The sequence below is a fragment of the Hyperolius riggenbachi genome, chromosome 9, assembly GCF_040937935.1.
Source record: "Hyperolius riggenbachi isolate aHypRig1 chromosome 9, aHypRig1.pri, whole genome shotgun sequence".
NCBI lineage: Eukaryota > Metazoa > Chordata > Amphibia > Anura > Hyperoliidae > Hyperolius > Hyperolius riggenbachi.
In genome coordinates this window covers 104926410-104951017 of record NC_090654.1, presented here as the reverse complement: position 1 = coordinate 104951017, position 24608 = coordinate 104926410, and the positions used below count along the sequence as shown (strand labels likewise).

Sequence of the window (24608 nt, the reverse complement as noted above, 5' to 3'; positions counted from 1 at the left end):
CGTGGCACTTGCCAAGTGTCACGTGGCACTTGTGACGTGGCACTTGCCAAGTGTCATGTGTCACTTGGCATGTGTCACGTCGCACTTGCCAAGTGTCATGTGACACTTGGCAGGTGACAAGTGGCAAGTGCCATGTGACACGTGCCAAGTGCCACGTCACAAGTGGCAAGTGCCATGTGACAGGTGCCAAGTGCCACGTGACACTTGGCAAGTGCCACGTCACACTTGGCACTGGCAAGTGCCGAGTGACAGTCAGACATCAGATGAGAAGACACTAATGCACACTAACATATTAATGCTTTAACAATAGTGTAGTGATAGTGAAGGGGTTAATCACTGAGCTTATCACTGTGTAAAGCCCTAGGCCCAGCAGCACTGCAGCTGTGCAGCACATACTCTAAGTGTCACACTATGAGACATCAATCAAGCTAATTAACGATTACTATAGAGTAGTGAAGGGGTTAATTAATGAACAGCTTTAGGTTTATAACTGTGTACAGGCAGCCCTTGCTAGGTCACCAGCACTGGAGAATGTCTCTCAGGAAGCATTCAGCAAGCCAGGACGATCTGTCTCATCATGGCAGCCCTCCTTATTATACAAGGGGGGCTGGCCAGTGTTCCTTTCTGTGATTGGGTGCCAGGGCTTAGGCTGGGAGGCCTCTGAGTGGCTCAATGAGGTCAGGTGGGGTTGGCCAGGGTTCCCCTCTGTGATTGGTTGCTAGGGCTTCTGCTGGGAGCCCTCTGATTGGCTCCAGGACGTCATCACCTTAGTTACAGTATTTCGGATCCGGATATCCCGGATATCCGCTGATAGCTATCCGGATTTGGCCCCAACTATCTGGAATCTGGATCCGGCCATATAGCGTAAAAATGGTCGGATATCCGGGTTACTCGGATATCCAGAATCCGGATGAACATCCCTGCTCACAACTAAGCACACAAGTGATTCCCCCCTCCACTTTTCTCCCCACCAACAGAGCTCTCTGATCGCACCCCAGGTGTTTTTTCCCCCCTATTTTTTAAATAATTTTATAGCTCCCCCTCACTCCCTCCTCCCACCAGTCAATCAGCGTGATCGGCTGTCATAGGCTTCAGCCTATGACAGTGGATCACTTCCGCAGCAACAGAAGGGACAGCCGTGTGACACAGGCAGTGGTCTAGCTGAGTAAGGTTTCAGGACAATATGCTGAGTGTCAGGACCAGTTTTATATAAATAGACCCATCCACCCTGTCTCAACTAACTTGATAAAGTTTAAGACTAAATTAATGGTAATAACATCACCAATATCTCGATGTGAAAGCCCCATAGGAATATTATTGCATTGCGTTGCCATGATATTGTCCATTGTGCCTCAATGCAATGAAGTTAGCATGAAAGAATCAGAAATGTTTTATTTTCCAAGCATGAGTGGGTCGTGTCCAGAATAGTCCTGGTACATACAGGGAACATACAAGCACAGAGTAGGTGGGAAAACAAGAACTGGTTAGAAATGACTGCAACTGTGGTACAACATGGCAATAAAAACAATTAACCATACCAGCAGCAAAGGCTGCAGCCTAAGAGGGGAAAAGGGGGGTGTGTGACCGCAGGAGGGGGGCATGAAGAAGGTTCAGAAGTTTGACAGCGAAGGGGAGAAAAGTGGTCCTATGCCTTGAGGTCTTGCTGGAGATGACCTGGAGTCTACGGCCTGATGGGAGCCGCCTAAAGCAGCAGAAGTGTGGGTGTGAGGGGTCATTGGCAATCCTCATTTCTTTGGAGTGCATTCTGGTGTATTGAAGGGGATTGAGAGGAGGAAGGGGTTTCCTGATTATCCTGTCCACCAATTTCATAAACCTCTGCAGTTTGTATCTGTCGCTGGTGGTGGAACCGGCAAACCAGACCAGGATGCATGACAAGAGGATGGATTCATTGGTGGAGGAGTAGAAGGAACTAAGAAGCTCATGAGCCAGGCCAAACTTTTTTTTAGTTTGCGGAGAAGTCTCTGCTGAGCTTTCTTCTGGGTGGAGATGGTATTGGCCTTCCAGCTCAGGTTGTCAGGTTGTGCCCAGGAGGTGGACACTGGATACTCTTTCAACCTCTGTTCTGTCAATATAAATCAGAGGTGGATTGGGTTGTGCTTCCTAAAGTCAATGATCTTCTCAATGGATTTGGCTGTGATGAGGACCAGCTTGTTCTTTTTGTACAAGTGGCATATTCTGTCAACCTCCTGATGGTAGGCTTGCTCATCATTCTTAGTTAATAGGCCTATGATGGTGGTAAAAGGGCCCTCAGACTGATTCTTTTTACCTTCAGTGGTGCTGATAGTGGAACTGTAGTTTGGCTAAGCAAGAGATTTATTGTTGGAGTAGGGTCTGTCATGTCAAGTTTGAAGAATAAATATAACAGAGTGTCATCCGGATAGTAGTGATAAAACAGACAATGTTGTTGGATGATTTTTTTTTTTTACAAGTGCTATCATGTATGCAGTGAATAGCAATGGGAACAGAATTGAGCCATAGGGCACACTATATTTGAGTTAAGCAGGTTTGGACAAGAAAGATACCTGATATGCTGTTTGGATTCCACTAGCCAAGAAGCATCTGAACCACTGGAGAACTAAGCCTTCAACAGCACAGTACTCCTGCAACTTGCTAAGCAAAATCTCATGGTCAATCATATCAAAAGCCACTAAAACATTTAGCAGACTCAAGGTGGAACACTTGTCTCTGTCTCTTGCCATGAGCAGATCACTGCGGGTCTTGATGAGGACTGTGAGGTTTCTTTAAGACTTGATTGGAGTGGATGTAACATACAGACATCCCTTAACATAGGCCTCTCTTTTTGTGAGCTGCTGTGCTAGTTACTATTCTTCCAACCACTTTCTCTAGCAAAGTAACTCTATGTTTGTAAGGGCATTTTTTTCTGTACACTAAATGTTTCTTCATATGGGTGGCACAGTGAATAAGTTATTAGAAAAGTATTTCACACCTTAAAGAGAGTCTGAAGCGAGAATAAATCTCGCTTCAGACCTCATACACAGCAGGGGCATGTGTGCTCCTGCTAAACCGCCGCTATCCCGCGGCTTAACGGGGGTCCCTTCACCCCCAAATCCCCTCGGTGCAGCGGGGGAGCGCTTCCTGGTTGGGGCAGGGCTAACTGCCGCAGCCCTGCCCCACGCGCATCTGTCAGCGCGTATCTCCGCCTCTCCCCCGCCCCTCTCAGTCTTCCTTCACTGAGAGGGGCGGAGGAGAGGCGGCGATGCGCCGCTGATAGACGCGACTGGAGGCAGGGCTAACGGCTGCAGCCCTGCCTCCACTCACGACCAAGTCTACGACCAAGCATTGCGGGGGTGGGTTTGGGGGTGAAGGGACCCCCGTTTAGCCGCGGGATAGCGGCGTTTTAGCAGGGGCACGCATGCCCCTGCTAACTATGAGCTCTGAAGCGAGAATTATTCTCGCTTCAGAGTCTCTTTAAGTCTAGTTCAGTTCTGTGACAAAAATCACCAGTTTGCAATCTAGTATATTGATTTTCCTTCTCCATAGTACACTTAGTATAAGGGTAAATTGGGTGAATATATTGAATGGATAATTTATGCAGTCCCTTTATATTACATAGAAATGGTAAAATTGGACAAAAAAGATTGTATCATTAGTGGGCACATTAGAGCTTGTTTAAAGTGCATATTTTTTAGTTGTTAGGTTTAGGTTAAAAGTAATTCTTAATTAACCACTTGCCGACCGCCCACAGCCCATGGGCGGCGGCAAAGTGGACGCCTAAAGGACCGCAATACGCCTTCAGGCGGCGCGTCCTTTAGGCATGCCGGGGGAGCGATCGCGTCATTGATGACGCGCGCTTCCCCCGGCAACTGGCTCCGCCCACCCGCCGTAACATCCCGCCGGCCATACGGAAGCGCCGGCGGGATGTTAACCCCGCGATCGCCGCTACAAAGTGTATAATACACTTTGTAATGTATACAAAGTGTATTATACAGGCTGCCTCCTGCCCTGGTGATCCCAGTGTCCGAGGGACCACCAGGGCAGGCTGCAGCCACCCTAGTCTGCACCCAAACACACTGATCTGCCCCCCCCGCCCACTGATCGCCCACAGCACCCCTCAGACCCCCCCCTGCCCACCCCCCAGACCCCTGTTTGCACCCAATCACCCCCCTAATAACCCATCAATCACTCCCTGTCACTATCTGTCAACGCTATTTTTTTTTTTATCCCCCCCCCTGCTCCCTGCCCCCTCCTGATCACCCCCCCACCCCTCAGATTCTCCCCAGACCCCCCCCCCCCAGACCCCCCCCCCCCTGTGTACTGTATGCATCTATCTTCCCTGATAACCTGTCAATCACCCGTCAATCACCCATCAATCACCCATCAATCACCCATCAATCACCCCCTGTCACTGCCACCCAACAATCAGCCCCTAACCTGCCCCTTGCGGGCAATCTGATCACCCACCCACACCAATAGATCGTCCGCAGATCCGACATCAGATCACCTCCCAAATCCATTGTTTACATCTATTCTCTCCTCTAAACACCCACTAATTACCCATCAATCACCCATCAATCACCCCCTATCACCACCTGTCACTTTTACCTATCAGATCAGACCCTAATCTGCCCCTTGCGGGCACCCAATCACCTGCCAACACGCTCAGATTGCCCTCTGACCCCCCCTTATCAATTCGCCAGTGCATTAATTACATCTGTTCTTCCCTATAATAACCCACTGATCACCTGTCAATCACCTGCCAATCACCTATCACCCATCAATCACCCCCTGTCACCCCCTGTCACTGCCACCCATCAATCAGCCCCTAACCTGCCCCTTGCGGGCAATCTGATCACCCACCCACACCATTAGATCGCCCGCAAACCCGCCGTCAGATTACCTCCCAAATGTATTGTTTACATCTGTTATCTTCTCTAAACACCCACTAATTACCCATCAATCACCCCCTATCACCACCTGTCACTGTTACCTATCAGATCAGACCCTAAGCTGCCCCTTGCGGGCACCCAATCACCCGCCCACACGCTCAGATTGCCCTCAGACCCCCCCCCCCCCTTATCAATTCACCAGTGCATTAATTACATCTGTCCTTCCCTGTAATAACCCACTGATCACCTGTCAATCACCTGCCAATCACCTATCACCCATCAATCACCCCCTGTCACTGCCACCCAACAATCAGCCCCTAACCCGCCCTTGCGGGCAAACTGATCACCCACCCACACCAATAGATCGCCCGCAGATCCGACATCAGATCACCACCCAAGCGCAGTGTTTCCATCTATTCTCTCCTCTAAACACCCACTAATTACCCATCAATCACCCCCTATCACCACCTGTCACTGTTACCCATCAGATCAGACCCTAATCTGCCCCTTGCGGGCACCCAATCACCCGCCTACACGCTCAGATTGCCCTCAGACCCCCCCTTATCAATTCGCCAGGGCATTATTTACATCTGTCCTTCCCTGTAATAACCCACTGATCACCTGTCAATCACCTGTCAATCACCCCCTGTCACTGCCACCCATCAATCACCCCTGTCACTGCCACCCATCAATCAGCCCCTAACCTGCCCCTTGCGGGCAAACTGATCACCCACCCACACCAATAGATCGCCCGCAGATCCGACATCAGATCACCACCCAAGCGCAGTGTTTCCATCTATTCTCTCCTCTAAACACCCACTAATTACCCATCAATCACCCCCTATCACCACCTGTCACTGTTACCCATCAGATCAGACCCTAATCTGCCCCTTGCGGGCACCCAATCACCCGCCTACACGCTCAGATTGCCCTCAGACCCCCCCTTATCAATTCGCCAGGGCATTATTTACATCTGTCCTTCCCTGTAATAACCCACTGATCACCTGTCAATCACCTATCAATCACCCATCAATCACCCCCTGTCACTGCCACCCATCAATCACCCGCTGTCACTGCCACCCATCAATCAGCCCCTAACCTGCCCCTTGCGGGCAATCTGATCACCCACCCACACCAATAGATCGCCCGCAGATCCGACGTCCGATCACCTCCCAAGTGCAGTGTTCACATCTGTTCTCTACCCTAAACACCCACTAATTACCCATCAATCACCCCCTGTCACTGCTACCTATCAGATTAGACCCCTATCTGCCCCTAGGGCACTCAATCACCCGCCCACACCCTCAGAATGCCCTCAGACCCCAGCCCTGATCACCTCGCCAGTGCATTGCTTGCATCTATTCCCCCCTCTAATCACACCTTGAGACACCCATCAATCACCTCCTGTCACCCCCTAGCACACCTACCCATCAGATCAGGCCCTAATTTGCCCCGTGTGGGCTCCTGATCACTCGGCCAAACCCTCAGATCCCCCTCAGACCCCCTTCCGATCACCTCCCCAGTGCATTGATTGCATCTATTTTCCCCTCTAACCACCCCCTGAGACACCCATCAATCACCTCCTGTCACCCCCCTAGCACTCCTATCCATCAGATCAGGCCCAATACAACCTGTCATCTAAAAGGCCACCCTGCTTATGACCGGTTCCACAAAATTCGCCCCCTCATAGACCACCTGTCATCAAAATTTGCAGATGCTTATACACCTGAACAGTCATTTTGAGACATTTGGTTTCCAGACTACTCACGGTTTTGGGCCTGTAAAATGCCAGGGCGGTATAGGAACCCCACAAGTGACCCCATTTTAGAAAAAAAGACACCCCAAGGTATTCTGTTAGGTGTATGACGAGTTCATAGAAGATTTTATTTTTTGTCAAAAGTTAGCGGAAATTGATTTTTATTGGGTTTTTTTCACAAAGTGTCATTTTTCACTAACTTGTGACAAAAAATAAAATCTTCTATGAACTCGCCATACACCTAACGGAATACCTTGGGGTGTCTTCTTTCTAAAATGGGGTCACTTGTGGGGTTCCTATACTGCCCTGGCATTTAAGGGGCCCTAAACCGCGAGGAGTAGTCTAGAAAACAAATGCCTCAAAATGACCCGTGAATAGGACGTTGGGCCCCTTAGCGCACCTAGGCTGCAAAAAAGTGTCACACATGTGGTACCGCCGTACTCAGGAAAAGTAGTATAATGTGTTTTGGGGTGTATTTTTACACATACCCATGCTGGGTGGGAGAAATTTCTATGTAAATGGTCATTTGTGTGTAAAACAAATCAAACAATTGTCATTTACAGAGATATTTCTCCCACTTAGCATGGGTATGTGTAAAAATACACCCCAAAACACATTATACTACTTCTCCTGAGTACGGCGGTACCACATGTGTGGCACTTTTTTTACACCCTAAGTACGCTAAGGGGCCCAAAGTCCAATGAGTACCTTTAGGATTTCACAGGTCATTTTGCGACATTTGGTTTCAAGACTACTCCTCACGGTTTAGGGCCCCTAAAATGCCAGGGCAGTATAGTAACCCCACAAATGACCCCATTCTAGAAAGAAGACACCCAAAGGTATTCCGTTAGGAGTATGGTGAGTTCATAGAAGATTTTATTTTTTGTCAAAAGTTAGCGGAAAATTGATTTTTATTGTTTTTTTCACAAAGTGTCATTTTCCACTAACTTTTGACAAAAAATAAAATCTTCTATGAACTCACCATACTCCTAACGGAATACCTTGGGGTGTCTTCTTTCTAAAATGGGGTCATTTGTGGGGTTCCTATACTGAACTGGCATTTTAGGGGCCCTAAACCGTGAGGAGTAGTCTGGAAATCAAATTTCGCAAAATGACCTGTGAAATCCTAAAGGTACTCATTGGACTTTGGGCCCTTTAGCGCAGTTAGGGTGCAAAAAAGTGCCACACATGTGGTATTGCCATACTCGGGAGAAGTAGTACAATGTGTTTTGGGGTGTATTTTTACACATACCCATGCTGGGTGGGAGAAATACCTCTGTAAATGACAATCTTTTGATTTTTTTACACACAATTGTCCATTTACAGAGTTATTTCTCCCACCCAGCATGGGTATGTGTAAAAATACACCCCAAAACACATTGTACTACTTCTCCCGAGTACGGCGATACCACATGTGTGGCACTTTTTTGCACCCTAACTGCGCTAAAGGGCCCAAAGTCCAATGAGTACCTTTAGGATTTCACAGGTCATTTTGCGGAATTTGATTTCCAGACTACTCCTCACGGTTTAGGGCCCCTAAAATGCCAGGGCAGTATAGGAACCCCACAAATGACCCCATTTTAGAAAGAAGACACCTCAAGGTATTCTGTTAGGAGTATGGTGAGTTCATAGAAGATTTTATTTTTTGTCACAAGTTAGTGGAAAATGACACTTTGTGAAAAAAACAATAAAAATCAATTTTCCGCTAACTTTTGACAAAAAATAAAATCTTCTATGAACTCACCATACTCCTAACGGAATACCTTGGGGTGTCTTCTTTCTAAAATGGGGTCATTTGTGGGGTTCCTATACTGCCCTGGCATTTTAGGGGCCCTAAACCGTGAGGAGTAGTCTGGAAATCAAATTCCGCAAAATGACTTGTGAAATCCTAAAGGTACTCATTGGACTTTGGGCCCTTTAGCGCAGTTAGGGTGCAAAAAAGTGCCACACATGTGGTATCGCCGTACTCGGGAGAAGTAGAACAATGTGTTTTGGGGTGTATTTTTACACATACCCATGCTGGGTGGGAGAAATAACTCTGTAAATGGACAATTGTGTGTAAAAAAAATGAAAAAATTGTCATTTACAGAGATATTTCTCCCACCCAGCATGGGTATGTGTAAAAATACACCCCAAAACACATTCTACTACTTCTCTTGAGTACGGCAATACCACATGTGTGGCACTTTTTTGCAGCCTAACTGCGCTAAGGGGCCCAAAGTCCAATGAGCACCTTTAGGCTTTACAGGGGTGCTTACAAATTAGCACCCCCCAAAATGCGAGGACAGTAAACACACCCCACAAATGACCCCATTTTGGAAAGTAGACACTTCAAGGTATTCAGAGAGGGGCATGGTGAGTCCGTGGCAGATTTCATTTTTTTTTGTCGCAAGTTAGAAGAAATGGATTCTTTTTTTTTTTCTTTTTTTTTGTCACAAAGTGTCATTTTCCGCTTACTTGTGACAAAAAATAATATCTTCTATGAACTCACTATGCCTCTCAGTGAATACTTTGGGATGTCTTCTTTCCAAAATGGGGTCATTTGGGGGGTATTTATACTATCCTGGAATTCTAGCCCCTCATGAAACATGACAGGGGGTCAGAAAAGTCATAGATGCTTGAAAATGGCAAAATTCACTTTTTGCACCATAGTTTGTAAACGCTATAACTTTTACCCAAACCAATAAATATACACTGAATGGTTTTTTTTTTATCAAAAACATGTTTGTCCACATTTTTCGCGCTGCATGTATACAGAAATTTTACTTTATTTGAAAATTGTCAGCACAGAAAGTTAAAAAAATCATTTTTTTGCCAAAATTCATGTCTTTTTTGATGAATATAATAAAAAGTAAAAATCGCAGGAGCAATCAAATAGCACCAAAAGAAAGCTTTATTAGTGACAAGAAAAGGAGCCAAAATTCATTTAGGTGGTAGGTTGTATGAGCGAGCAATAAACCGTGAAAGCTGCAGTGGTCTGAATGGAAAAAAAGTGGCCGGTCCTTAAGGGGTAGAAAGACTGTGGTCCTCAAGTGGTTAAAGTGAACCAGAGATGAAGCACCCTCATGTATTCTACCATATAGATCAGTGGGGACATTAGAGAAAACACCTACCATGCTTTCTGTTTCATTCTGCACTGCACAGTTTGTTTCTTATCAGACCAGATAAAATCCCTGACTGAGCATTCAGTCTGGCTTTGCTATAATGATTCAGTTATAATGATTCCTGAGCAGAGCCAGCAGGGGGCAGGCTTGGACTTGAAAAGACATGAGAGAACACAGACTGAGCTATGAATATTCCTGAGCAAATCCAGACTGAATGCTCAGGGCTCGTCAGTAGGCTCAGGGCTCGTCAGACAGAGGCGCTATTCGTGCTACTGACGAGCTACTGTTTGTCCCCTTTCTTATTGCCTGATGAAGCGGGCTGTGCCTGCGAAACGCATTGCATCTTTTGGGGTACTAATAATAAATGTATTTGTTTAATTAAGACAGTATTTTGAGTCTGCTTTCCGGAGGTAAGTCCACCACTGCCTCCCAGCTAATTTTAAAACTTTTATTATCTTTTATCCTGCTGGCGCCTCTGTTCTCTTAAGATAATACTGTGTCCACCCCTGGTGGAGGGGTGACCTACCCCTACTTTTCTGATCTACAGAGAGCGACATCTTAATCCTGAGTGAGGACAGGTCTGATCTCCTCACCTGCATCTACAGTGGTTGCCTAAGAGGTAACCCAGTTTTGTGAGTATATTCATCTCACACTTACATTTATCCACGGTTTCCAATACATACTACACTATATTGGGCTCACGGTGTTTCTTATTTACCTGAAGTGACAAGGATGTGGAGGCTACCATATTTATTTCCTTTTAAACAATACTAGTTGCCTGGAAATACTGCTAATCTCTTTGACTGTAGTAGTGTCTGAATCACACACCTAAAATGAGCATGTTTCTAATCCAGTCAAGCTTCAGTCAGAAATATGTCATCTTTTTAAAGCTAAAAGTATTAGAGGCAGAGGATCAGCAGGACAGCTGGGCAATTTGCATTGTTTAAATGGAAATAAATATGTCAGCCTCTGTAACCCTCCCATCTCAGGTGTCCTGTAAAAAAAATGCCAGATATTTTGTTAACATGCTGATGAATTGTCTTTTTTTCAGTTTCTAAATTTCACATCTTAAACCAGGAGTCCCCAAACTTTTTTGGTCAAGGACTGGGCCAACATACTACAAACTAATGGGGGGCCGAAATATACATAATATAATGTAGAAAACATTACATTGAACCTAGGTAGTGTAACTATACCTGTTAACACGTGCAGTCCTTTTGTCTCCCATTTAAAGCAGACTTTAAGCAAGTAATGCTACCCAGAGTACTACTTACCAGGGGCTTCCTCTAGCCCCTGGCAGCCGCTATGTCCCTTGCCACAGCTCCGGTCTCAGCCACTGGCCCCCGACCTCGTCAGGTCGTCCTCTACTGTGCGAGCGCCAATGTCAATCACCTCCACGTGGTCCGGAGTGTACTAAGCAGGTGCAATAGACCTTTGCCTGTGCAGTTTGTTCCAGACCATGTGGAGGAGACTGACTGCGGCGCTCGCACAGGCGCAGTAGAAGCCACATGGCGAGGCACCATCGGGGACCGGGAGCCAGTGGCGGAGAGTGGAGCTGCAGCGAGGGACATATCGGCTGCCAGAGGCTGGGGGAAGCCCTGGGTAAGTAGTACTCTGGGTAGCATTACTTGCTTGATGACTCTTTTGACCAACGCAGATATTATGCCCCAAAACAGCAGGTGCAAATATTATGCCCCCAACACAGCATATGCTGATAATAAAAAACTTCTTTGCGCCAGACAGTAAACCGTACCCAGGGGATGACCTGTCATCCAATTGGACAGCAGTGTCACTTGATGCAGAATTGGATTGGAAGCCAGCGAATGACTTCCCTGTGGTTTGGTGGTGCCAGCACTGCTATTCTATATGTGAGCCATCGATATTTTAAGATGCAGTGGACCGCATCAATAAGTTAAACATGTTGTGAGTGGAGGGCCGGTGAAAAAGCCTCAAGGCAGGGGCTTCATTCAGGGGGCCTCATTCGCCCGCGGGCCTTAGTTTGAGGACCACGGTCTAAAACAAATATGCAGACAGTGGAGTTGGAGTACTTGATTTCTGAAAGAATCAAAGGAAGTATTCAGGGGCGTAGCAATAGGGGGTGCAGAGGTAGCAACCGCATCGGGGCCCTTGGGCCAGAGGGGCCCCGGAGGACCCTCCCTCAACCACAGTATTAGCTCTCTATTGGTCCTGTGCTCATAATAATCACTTCTATGGATACTTTCAACAGTGGTAATCATTAACAAACTACTTCCCATTCCCTTCTTGCACCTCTGACACTGTAGTTGCCATTGGCAGGTTTTTGTGCGCCGTATTAATTGTTATGTATAGAGTGCTTGGGGGGCCCCATTGTAAAACTTGCATCGGGGCCCACAGCTCCTTAGCTACGCCACTGGAAGTATTAAATGTATTAAAGATATTAACCAATGTACCCTTCACATTTCTATCAGTATACAGAAGTCATCAAGAGAATAGTGACTGTCTCTACTGGTAATACAAAGCACAAAGTGTATTGCATTGGCTCTTTCTGCACAGGCCATATGTGGCTGTTTTGCAAATTTGTCTGCAGCAGTCAGCTATTTCCTTGCTGTGGTTTATCGGTTGTGAAACTGAAACTTGAAGTTCCGTCACAGTTGTGCTCTCCTCCCTTCTTCCCTCTCAGCTCAGGAATTCATACAGGGTTTCACCAGCTCTCTTGTTGTTACAACTCTGGAGTTTCTCAGTCCAGGAGTTTCCCAATCTGTGAAGAGATTCCCACATCTGATAAAGGCCTGTGTTTGCTGTACAAGCCCTGCTCCTTCATTGTCGGCCTTTTCTTGCTAAACATTCATGCAAACATTACTCATGATCTAATAAATTTCCCATAACTCCAAGCAGTATTGTCCACATAACCACCACATTCAAATTTCAGTACCTATTATTAGGTACATACAATTTTACAAAGATGATTTTAATATTATTTAAATTTTAACCTGAGAGCAGTACAACTATGTACTGCTCAAATAGTAGGTGTTCTGTCTAGTTCTGCTTCCTATCAAAGCACGCTGCGATTGCATTTGAGCATGTGCAGGAGCGCATGAGCTCGGTCCTGATGATATCCCTCGGCCAGCTTTGAAAGATCGAGGATTGAAGCGGTCCTGGAGGACAGCAAGGGGAGCCACGGCCTGAAGTAGGCTGGAGGAAGCCCCAGGTACATATAAATGCTTTCATTTTTTAGTCACAGGTACACCTTTCCCCACCACCTCATTGTGTATCTACGCCCCTCTGGGCTGGACTAAGAGCGTAGATACATGTATCGTATTACACGCTGTGCCCATGTGTGCTCACACTCCTGCCCGCAACCCCTCCCCCCAAGCAGAATACTTATCGGTGGGTGGGAACATGTTCCCAAAGCGATCTAACTGCCAGTGTTTTTACTTTTACTTTGATCACCAGCATATGAAAGTGAAAGTAATTACACAGGAACACATTACCTCCTGTGTACTATTCTGTACAAAGGCAAGTGTGGCGACATCTTGTGGACAAAAAAAGAAAAATACAAGCGAACTACATATAAATTACAAACATAAAATCCCCATTAATTACCGTATTAACCCTTTATTCTCCCCCCCTTTATTCTCCCCATTATTATCAAAATAAAACACTTGTAAGAAGTACTGTTATTTTTGCAAATGAAGGTTCGTAATTATTTATACAGTATAAAGAAACACAAAACTGAAAATAACCCACCTTTATTTTCAAATAAAATATTGTCACCATGCATTGTACTAGGGACATCGTTGAAACATTATAATAGCCGGGAGAAATGGACAAATTAAATGTGTGAGTTTTATCTACTGTAGCACGTTTTATTTAAAAACTATAATAGCTGAAAAGTAAGAAAACATTATTTTTTTTATTCTTCCCTTTAAAATGCATATAAAATAAAATAATTCTTAGCAAAAAGTACCAATCAAAGAAGGCCTAATTTGTGGCAAAAAAAAACAAAACAAAAAAACAATGTATAGATCATTTAGCTGTAATTAAGTGATAAAGTTATAAGTGAATGAATGGGAGGAGCATGAAATGTGAAAATTGCTCTGGTTTTAAAGAGACTCTGTAACAAAAAAAAAGTCCCCTGTGGGTTACTTACCTAGGGAGGGGAAGCCTCTGGATGCTAATGAGGCTTCCCCCATCCTCCTTCGTCCCACGGTAGCAGCGCTGGACCCACCGAAACCACAGCCGACAATTTGTCGTGCTGGGCGCAGGCACAGTAGGGCCTTCAATATTTACCTTCCCTGGCTCTAAAAGCATGCGCAGTAGCAGCCCCCGATGGGCTAAGGCGGAAATAGCCGAGCCTTACTGGGTCCGCTCTACTGCGCAGGTGCAGGTGACTTGCGCCTGCGCAGTAGAGCGGACCCGACTGGGATCAGCCATTTCCGCCTGATCCTCCCGTGCAGAGAGCTGCTATTGCGCCTGTGCTGGAGCCAGGAAGGTAAATATTTACAGGGGCTTCTAGCGCTGCCACTGTGGGAAAAAGTAGGACGTGGGAAGCCTCGTGAGAATCCAGAGGCTTTCCCCTCCCGAGATAAGTATTCCGCAGGGGACTTTTTTTTTATTGCAGAGTCTCTTTAAAGGGGAAAATCCCTTAGTGGGGAAGTGGTTAAGTGAGCAAGTGTAGTTTCCCATGATGCATCACTCTTGAATTTGCAAATACCTGTCTATGCCACTGAAAGCCAGTCACCAAAACTGCTGGTGTATAGCAAGCCTAGCAAGCCTATAACTTACAAATTTTACAGAGCCACATAAATCCAACATACATACAACCTGTTTCAAACATTTTGGTCCTCATCAGTGCATGACATGGATTGATATGGCTCTATATATATACAGTATATATTTTATAGATAAAGTTGTCTTGTAGTTAGACTGTTTACGAAACGTCAGCCGTCATGAAGAGACAGGTATAATTTAATCATAAGCTAAACAGTGGTGCAACTTCATTACGCTGGGCCCCCCTCACCGTGATCTCCATGTCACATGACATGCTGAGAATGTAGCCGCATGGTGATTGGCCGCACAGCGCAGGGATGAGCTGCACTGAAGAGGATTAAAGAGGGCCTGTCATGCAGCAGGAAGCAGGTATGCTGCCCTGCATTACATACAAGAGCGGAACAGCCCCCCCCCCCCCCCCATGACAGTTGGTGTCGCTGTGACTATTGTTACACCCCTGAATCTAATTGATGTTACCATAAATAAACCTTTAACTCTAGTGCATACCTATGTGCTCCTTGTATCATCTTCAGTGCTACCTCCATTTGCAACCTCCGGCTCCAACCTTTATAGACGCATCCAAATCCCCCGCTGCCCACCAGTTCCAGATTTTCCAAATCTCCATATGGAAGTAGATGCATTTTCCTTCAAGCTCCGCAGTACGTCTGCTCTGCTACTCTGGCAAAACACAGAATAATGACATGACTACTAGCTAAGCTACTCACTCACTACTGAGGGGGAGGAGAGATCTCTCAGAGCTGACAGAAGGCGTCACTGTATACAATGCAGTTCAAATTACAGCCTGAGCAGATTTATAGAAATCCATGAAGATCATTCTCTGTTCAAAGGTCTTTTGTAACTTCATTGTTTGCAGTTACTTTTCTTCTGTGCTTTTGCTTGTCTGATATCTAAAGTTATGTACATACACTGGAGGGATAACAACTATTTTAGCTTGTAAAAGTGACTCCTATTTTTGCCCAGATCTGTGAAAGAAAGGAAATTGATAACTGTAATCTAGCTTTTTCGTTTCGTTTAAAAAAAATATTGTTAATATCAATTTAGTTAATAAAATATTGTTAATATCTACCAATATGCATTGTTTTTAAAGTGTAGTATATATTATCACAATAATATTGCCGAATGAAGTTTGTTAACAACAATAGTAAAACAGTTAAAAATCTTACCGATATTTTACTACCCCTTAACCTAACCCTACTTTCTTACAGAACCATCCACTACTGATGCCTAACACTAACACTTCCCCCCCCCCCCCCCCAGCGGTGCCCAACCCTAAGACCTACCCTAGTGGCACCTAATCCTAAGACCCCCCGATGGTGCCTAACTCTAACCTCCCCCGGTGGTGCCTAACCCTAAGACCCCACCTGGTGATGCCTAACCCTAATCTTCCCTGGTGGTGCCTAACCCTAAAACCTCCACTGGTGGTGCCTAACCCTAAGATCCCCCCACCTTGCGGTGCCTAACCCTTACCATGTAATAGTTTTACAACAACTATAATATTGCAGGTTTAAAAACTTTAACATATTTCAAAAACTTTAATGTTCTAATGTTGAAAGCTATATTTACCGGGTGCCCAAATTTCTGCTTTGGGCGCCGTATTATTGATTTTTGATTGAGCGCCTATGGGGTGCTCAAATTGTCCATTAGCCACGGACGTCCAAATTTCCTGCTACCCATTAAACATCCCATACTTTAATTAATTTTCCCTGGCAGATTCTACCATGGTGATCAAATGTGCTAGTGTTCAACATTGCAACATGGCCACCCCATCATAATTCTGATCGATTTATGGAAAAATTCTTGATAACTATAGATTTAAGATCTCCCTCGAAAGGGAGAGAGGGGCAGATCGATGGCCGACTGGCGAACCCCCCGGGTTTTAAAAGTGCCATCATGGGGCCCTGTTTTGATGCATAGTACTTGCAGCGTTGCGCACTCACCAGTCTGCATGGCGCACCTTCTCCCATGTCCATTCCCGCCGGCCGCCTGCTTTCCGTTACCTGGTGGCATGCTACGCGGGTATATACATGCTGCCGGGTCACGGAGGACAGGCATCAGTATTTGGGGATGGAAATGGAGGAACACAGGAGGAAGCGAGCTGGCCGAGCAGGTGATTTGCAGTGTGTAACAGGAAAACATTACTCTCTAATCAGATTTCAGTCAGAGAGGGATCTATCTTTTGGGCACGTCAGGAGAGCATCTGCCAGTGTGTTGGCCATCTTTAGACGTTAGGACAATGACCCCCCCCCCCCCCCCATTCATATTAATTCATTCATTTCAAAATTGATGAAACGTTTGGGCAGTACAAAGTCAATGGCAGAAATTAGTATTTAACCACTTGCCGACCGCCCACAGCCCATGGGCGGCGGCAAAGTGGATGCCTTAAGGACCGCAATACGCCTTAGGGCGTTGCGTCCTTTTCCTATGCTGGGGGAGCGATCGCGTCATTGATGACGCGCGCTTCCCCCGGCAACTGGCTCCGCCCACCCGCCGTAACATCCCGCCGGCCATACGGAAGCGCCGGCGGGATGTTAACCCCGCGATCGCCGCTACAAAGTGTATAATACACTTTGTAATGTATACAAAGTGTATTATACAGGCTGCCTCCTGCCCTGGTGGTCCCAGTGTCGGAGGGACCACCAGGGCAGGCTGCAGCCACCCTAGTCTGCACCCAAACACACTGATCTGCCCCCCCCCCGCCCACTGATCGCCCACAGCACCCCTCAGACCCCCCCCCTGGCCACCCCATCAGACCCCTGTTTGCACCCAATCACCCCCCTAATAACCCATCAATCACTCCCTGTCACTATCTATCAACGCTATTTTTTTTTATCTCCCCCCCTGCCCCCTGCCCCCTCCTGATCACCCCCCCCACCCCTCAGATTCTCCCCAGGACCCCCCCCCCCCCCCAGACCCCCCACCCTGTGTACTGTATGCATCTATCCCCCCTGATAACCTGTCAATCACCTGTCAATCACCCATCAATCACCCATCAATCACCCATCAATCACCCCCTGTCACTGCCACCCAACAATCAGCCCCTAACCTGCCCCTTGCGGGCAATCTGATCACCCACCCACACCAATAGATCGCCCGCAGATCCGACATCAGATCACCTCCCAAATCCATTGTTTACATCTATTCTCTCCTCTAAACACCCACTAATTACCCATCAATCACCCATCAATCACCCCCTATCACCACCTGTCACTTTTACCTATCAGATCAGACCCTAATCTGCCCCTTGCGGGCACCCAATCACCCGCCAACACGCTCAGATTGCCCTCTGACCCCCCCTTATCAATTCGCCAGTGCATTAATTACATCTGTTCTTCCCTGTAATAACCCACTGATCACCTGTCAATCACCTGCCAATCACTTATCACCCATCAATCACCCCGTCACCCCCTGTCACTGCCACCCATCAAACAGCCCCTAACCTGCCCCTTGCGGGCAATCTGATCACCCACCCACACCAATAGATCGCCCGCAGATCCGACATCAGATCACCTCCCAAATCCATTGTTTACATCTATTCTCTCCTCTAAACACCCACTAATTACCCATCAATCACCCCCTATCACCACCTGTCACTGTTACCTATCAGATCAGACCCTAATCTGCCCCTTGCGGGCACCCAATCACCCGCCAACACGCTCAGATTGCCCTCTGACCCCCCCTTATCAATTTGCCAGTGCATTAATTACATCTGTTCTTCCCTGTAATAACCCACTGATCACCTGTCAATCACCTGCCAATCACCTATCACCCATCAATCACCCCCTGTCACTGCCACCCATCAATCAGCCCCTAACCTGCCCCTTGCGGGCAATTTGATCACCCACCCACACCAATAGATCGCCCGCAGATCCGACATCAGATCACCTCCCAAATCCATTGTTTACATCTATTCTCTCCTCTAAACACCCACTAATTACCCATCAATCACCCCCTATCACCACCTGTCACTTTTACCTATCAGATCAGACCCTAATCTGCCCCTTGCGGGCACCCAATCACCCGCCAACACGCTCAGATTGCCCTCTGACCCCCTCTTATCAATTCGCCAGTGCATTAATTACATCTGTTCTTCCCTGTAATAACCCACTGATCACCTGTCAATCACCTGCCAATCACCTATCACTCATCAATCACCCCCTGTCACCCCCTGTCACTGCCACCCATCAATCAGCCCCTAACCTGCCCCTTGCGGGCAATCTGATCACCCACCCACACCATCCGATCGCCTGCAGACCCGCAGTCAGATCACCTCCCAAGTGCATTGCATCTGTTCTCTCCTCTAAACACCCACTAATTACCCATCAATCACCCCCTGTCACTGCTACCCATCAGATTAGACCCCCATCTGCCCCTAGGGCACCCAATCACCCGCCCACACCCTCAGACCCCAGCCCTGATCACCTCGCCATTGCATTACTTGCATCTATTCCCCCCACTAATCACACCTTGAGACACCCATCAATCACCTCCTGTCACTACCTGTCACCCCCTAGCACACCTACCCATCAGATCAGGCCCTAATTTGCCCCGTGTGGGCTCCTGATCACTCGGCCAAACCCTCAGATCCCCCTCAGACCCCCTTCTGATCACCTCCCCAGTGCATTGAGTGCATCTATTTTCCCCTCTAATCACCCCCTGAGACACCCATCAATCACCTCCTGTCACCCCCCTAGCACTTCTATCCATCAGATCAGGCCCAATACAACCTGTCATCTAAAAGGCCACCCTGCTTATGACCGGTTCCACAAAATTCGGCCCCTCATAGACCACCTGTCATCAAAATTTGCAGATGCTTATACCCCTGAACAGTCATTTTGAGACATTTGGTTTCCAGACTACTCACGGTTTTGGGCCCGTAAAATGCCAGGGCGGTATAGGAACCCCACAAGTGACCCTATTTTAGAAAAAAGACACCCCAAGGTATTCTGTTAGGTGTATGACGAGTTCATAGAAGATTTTATTTTTTGTCAAAAGTTAGCGGAAATTGACTTTTATTGGGTTTTTTTCACAAAGTGTCATTTTTCACTAACTTGTGACTAAAAATAAAATCTTCGATGACCTCGCCATACACCTAATAGAATACCTTGGGGTGTCTTCTTTCTAAAATGGGGTCACTTGTGGGGTTCCTATACTGCCCTGGCATTTTAGGGGCCCTAAACCGTGAGGAGTAGTCTTGAAACTACTAAATGTCGCAAAATGACCTGTGAAATCCTAAAGGTACTCATTGGACTTTGGGCCCCTTAGCGCACTTAGGGTGTAAAAAAGTGCCACACATGTGGCAAAAAATAAAATCTTCTATGAACTCACCATACTCCTAACGGAATACCTTGGGGTGTCTTATTTGTAAAATGGGGTCATTAGTGGGGTTCCTATACTGCCCTGGCATTTTAGGGGCCCTAAACCGTGAGGAGTAGTCTTGAAACAAAAATGACCTGTGAAATCCTAAAGGTACTCATTGGACTTTGGGCCCTTTAGCGCAGTTAGGGTGCAAAAAAGTGCCACACATGTGGTATTGCCGTACTCGGGAGAAGTAGTATAATGTGTTTTGGGGTGTATTTTTACACATACCCATGCTGGGTGGGAGAAATACCTCTGTAAATGACAATATTTTGATTTTTTTACACACAATTGTCCATTTACAGAGTTATTTCTCCCACCCAGCATGGGTATGTGTAAAAATACACCCCAAAACACATTGTACTACTTCTCCCGAGTACGGAGATACCACATGTGTGGCACTTTTTTGCACCCTAACTGCGCTAAAGGGCCCAAAGTCCAATGAGTACCTTTAGGATTTCACAGGTCATTTTGAGAAATTTCGTTTCAAGACTACTCCTCACGGTTTAGAGCCCCTTAAATGCCAGGGCAGTATAGGAACCCCACAAATGACCCCATTTTAGAAAGAAGACACCCCAAGGTATTCCGTTAGTAGTATGGCGAGTTCATAGAAGATTTTATTTTTTGTCACAAGTTAGCGGAAATTGATTTTAATTGTGTTTTTTCACAAAGTGTCATTTTCCGCTAACTTTTGACAAAAAATAAAATCTTCTATGAACTCGCCATACTACTAACGGAATACCTTGGGGTGTCTTCTTTCTAAAATGGGGTCATTTGTGGGGTTCCTATACTGCCCTGGCATTTAAGGGGCTCTAAACCGTGAGGAGTAGTCTTGAAACGAAATTTCTCAAAATGACCTGTGAAATCCTAAAGGTACTCATTGGACTTTGGGCCCTTTAGCGCAGTTAGGGTGCAAAAAAGTGCCACACATGTGGTATCTCCGTACTCGGGAGAAGTAGTACAATGTGTTTTGGGGTGTATTTTTACACATACCCATGCTGAGTGGGAGAAAGATCTCTGTAAATGGACAATTGTGTGTAAAAAAAATTAACAAATTGTCATTTACAGAGATATTTCTCCCACCCAGCATGGGTATGTGTAAAAATACACCCCAAAACACATTATACTACTTCTCCTGAGTACGGCAATACCACATGTGTGGCACTTTTTTGCAGCCTAACTGCGCTAAGGGTCCAAAGTCCAATGAGCACCTTTAGGCTTTACAGGGGTGCTTACAATTTAGCACCCCCCAAAATGTCAGGACAGTAAACACACCCCACAAATGACCCCATTTTGGAAAGTAGACCCTTCAAGGTATTCAGAGAGGGGCATGGTGAGTCCGTGGCAGATTTCATTTTTTTTTTGTCGCAAGTTAGAAGAAATGGAAACTTTTTTTTTTTTTTTTTCCTCACAAAGTGTCATTTTCCGCTTACTTGTGACAAAAAATAATATCTTCTATGAACTCACTATGCCTCTCAGTGAATACTTTGGGATGTCTTCTTTCCAAAATGGGGTCATTTGGGGGGTATTTATACTATCCTGGAATTCTAGCCCCTCATGAAACATGACAGGGGGTCAGAAAAGTCATAGATGCTTGAAAATGGCAAAATTCACTTTTTGCACCATAGTTTGTAAACGCTATAACTTTTACCCAAACCAATAAATATACACTGAATGGTTTTTTTTTTATCAAAAACATGTTTGTCCACATTTTTCGCGCTGCATGTATACAGAAATTTTACTTTATTTGAAAATTGTCAGCACAGAAAGTTAAAAAAATCATTTTTTTGCCAAAATTCATGTCTTTTTTGATGAATATAATAAAAAGTAAAAATCGCAGGAGCAATCAAATAGCACCAAAAGAAAGCTTTATTAGTGACAAGAAAAGGAGCCAAAATTCATTTAGGTGGTAGGTTGTATGAGCGAGCAATAAACCGTGAAAGCTGCAGTGGTCTGAATGGAAAAAAAGTGGCCGGTCCTTAAGGGGTAGAAAGACTGTGGTCCTCAAGTGGTTAATAGTAGACCAGGAAAACTGATATCAGATCGATATTGACCTTTTAAACTGATCGTACATTGAAATGTATGTACACAGGCTCAATTGTGTGTCAATCGTCAGGGTGGCACTGCAGGGAACAAGCACTATATAAACACCTTGATCTGGACCATTTTTGGGCCTTTTTGGTAAAGTAGGTGAGGCAATCTGTGTCATGCTTCCTCAAATAAAAACACTTATGACTTATGGAGAGGGCTGAGCAGGGAACAAATGGTTTGCTGCCACCATGAGACTACAAAGCACTGGAATATATACTGCAGAATGTTTGAAACAAATGCTATTAAAGTGAACTGGGTGCCATTTTTAGCACCCAGGGCATCTCAGTAGCACATTAATAATGCACAATAACAATGTGGCTCAATACTAAAACAAATCCTTTCTACTTTTTTTTACATTTCAATGTTTGTTGGATGCTTTTATTGCTCTACTTCCGTGGCCTGCCATCCACAGAAAGAGCAAGCAGATGATGATTGCTGTAATTGGCAGTATATAAGACACTGTACTTCAAATAGTTTAGTGAGTCACACTTGATTACATTCACACTTTCCCTTGGATAAGCAGAGGGAAGGTGAGGGGGGAAATTGCAGCTCCTACAGCTATTAGAAACCAGGACAAACTGCAGAAAAAAAAGCTAGTTAGATCCCTTTAATACTGAGGGTGCAGTATAGTGCCTTGTACATTAGAGGGCACCACAGGCCTTCGCCTGGACTGCCTGTGCCGAGAAACAGCCTTGCCTAGTCACAGACGCTCAGCATGTACAGTTTGATGGAGAAGGGATGAAGGGATGACACACTATAGCAACAACAACAACAACAAATAACATTTGTAAAGTGCTTTTCTCCTGTAAGACTCAAAGCGCATAAGCATGGCCCAGGCCAATTGATTGTTAAATTGTGGTTCAGAGGAAGAACTCTATAAGTCCGGAAATGCCAGGCTATACAGGTGCCTTTTCAGTCTTGATTTGAATAACTCCAGGAAAGGGGCTGTTTTTACTGGGTGCGGTAGGGCAGTGTTTCTCAACATTTTATTGGTATGTACCCCTTTTAAAACCCAGTAATCACCAAGTACCCCCTAGCATAGTAAAAATGATCACAAGTACCCCTTTACAAATATATATTTGATTGTAGTACATGATAATTGGTTCTAAACAATTTCCAAGCATTTACTATTGCTTTTAACTAGCTAGAATGTTAACTTGGTGTTGTTTAAATAAGATTTATCATTTTCTAAATCTCTAAATTTGTTATTCTTGGTTAAGCATATCAAGCCCGAGTACCCCCTGGAACCATCAGAAGTACCCCCTGGGGTACGCGTACCACACGTTGAGAACCTAGGCGGTAGGGAATTCCAAAGGGTAGGGGAGAGAAAGCTCTGGCTCCAAAGGTTTTGAGGTGCAGTCTGGGAGTGACGAAGGTTATGGAACCTGCTGATCTGAGGTTGTAAGGGGTGTGGTGCAGCTTCAGCAAGTCCTTCATGTGTCCAGGGCCCAAGTTGTGCAGGGAGCTGAATGTCAACAGTCCAATCTTGAAGAGTATTCTCCATTTTACTGGTAGCCAGTGCAGTGAGCGAAGAATCTGTGTATTGTTGTGACAGTGGCGAGGCTGGTTTGTTAGCAATCTGGCAGCAGCATTCTGTACAACTTGCAGGCAGTACAGGTCCTTTTTTGTGAGGCCTGCATAAAGGGCATTGCAGTAGTCCAGTCGTGATGTGATGGAGGCATGGGCTGGGGGAATCAGATGTTTAATTTTTGCAATGTTCTTCAGATGGAAGTAGGAAGATTTGACTACCGCCGAAATTCGGTTTCTGAAGCTCAATTCCCCATCGATTTGCACACCAAGGCTGCGCTCAAGGTCGGAGCTGTTTACGTTTGAATTGCCAATCCTAATTGGTGTTGATTTAGGATAGAGCTGTTTTGATGCCAAGCTCTGGCTTTGGACAACAAGGGACTCAATTTTGTCAGCATTCAGTTTAAACCAGTTGTCATTCATCCACGCCTGTAGCTCAGCTAAGCAAAGATGTATTTTTGGAGTAGGGTCTGTTCCACCAGAGAGGCTTCTGGGCAAGGTAAGCATGAGAACAATGCCCTTGTCAATCATTTGTTTAATAAGTGCTGCTTACAGTTCCAGTGTGATCTTTGCAGATGAAAAGTTCCCCCAAAATACCTCCAAACTTTCTAAGGCGACAAAAAGGAACGCTTTTCAGTGCAAATATGTTTGACCGACATGCATGCCATGCAGGGTCAGCGCTACCATAGAGGCAAAGGAGGCAATTGCCCCAGGGCCCCAGAGCCTGTAGGAGCCCCCAGTGGCTACAAGAGGAAAAAAAATTCAAAAAGCTTAGTTTTTGAGAAAATCGATTTTAAAGTTTCAAAGGAAAAAAAAATACACATTTAAAAACCCACCGACTTTAACGGTTAATAGCAAATCCAGTTTAAATGCTAGAAACCCTAAATTTGCAGGATATGATAAGGAGATCATTGAGGTTAAAAGGACCTTATAGTTTTTGAGAAAATCAATTTTAAAATTTCAAAGGAAAAAAGTATATTTTTAAATGCGGTAAATGTCACTTTTAGTAGCAAACCTAACGGTAGTGTAATTTTACATGTATCAAAAGAAAGAGCAATGAATTTCCACATATGGACCTCCTGGAAACTCCTTCGCAGCCACAGCGCTTTGGCCAGGGAACGCTACACAGCCGCAATA

General features: G+C 45.6%; 1 protein-coding gene across 2 annotated transcripts in view; it reads right to left on the bottom strand.

The window, feature by feature from the left end:
* The window catches only part of LOC137531695 (receptor-interacting serine/threonine-protein kinase 3-like), a 74718-nt gene extending 59524 nt beyond the window's left edge, over nt 1-15194 (bottom strand). For both annotated transcript variants that reach the window (XM_068251651.1, XM_068251652.1), the window contains exon 1: nt 14985-15194. In XM_068251651.1, coding sequence (XP_068107752.1) covers nt 14985-15118 — 134 coding nt within the window. In that variant the 5' untranslated portion in view covers nt 15119-15194. The remainder of the gene's footprint in view (nt 1-14984) is intronic.
* Between the last annotated feature and the right edge of the window lie 9414 nt (nt 15195-24608).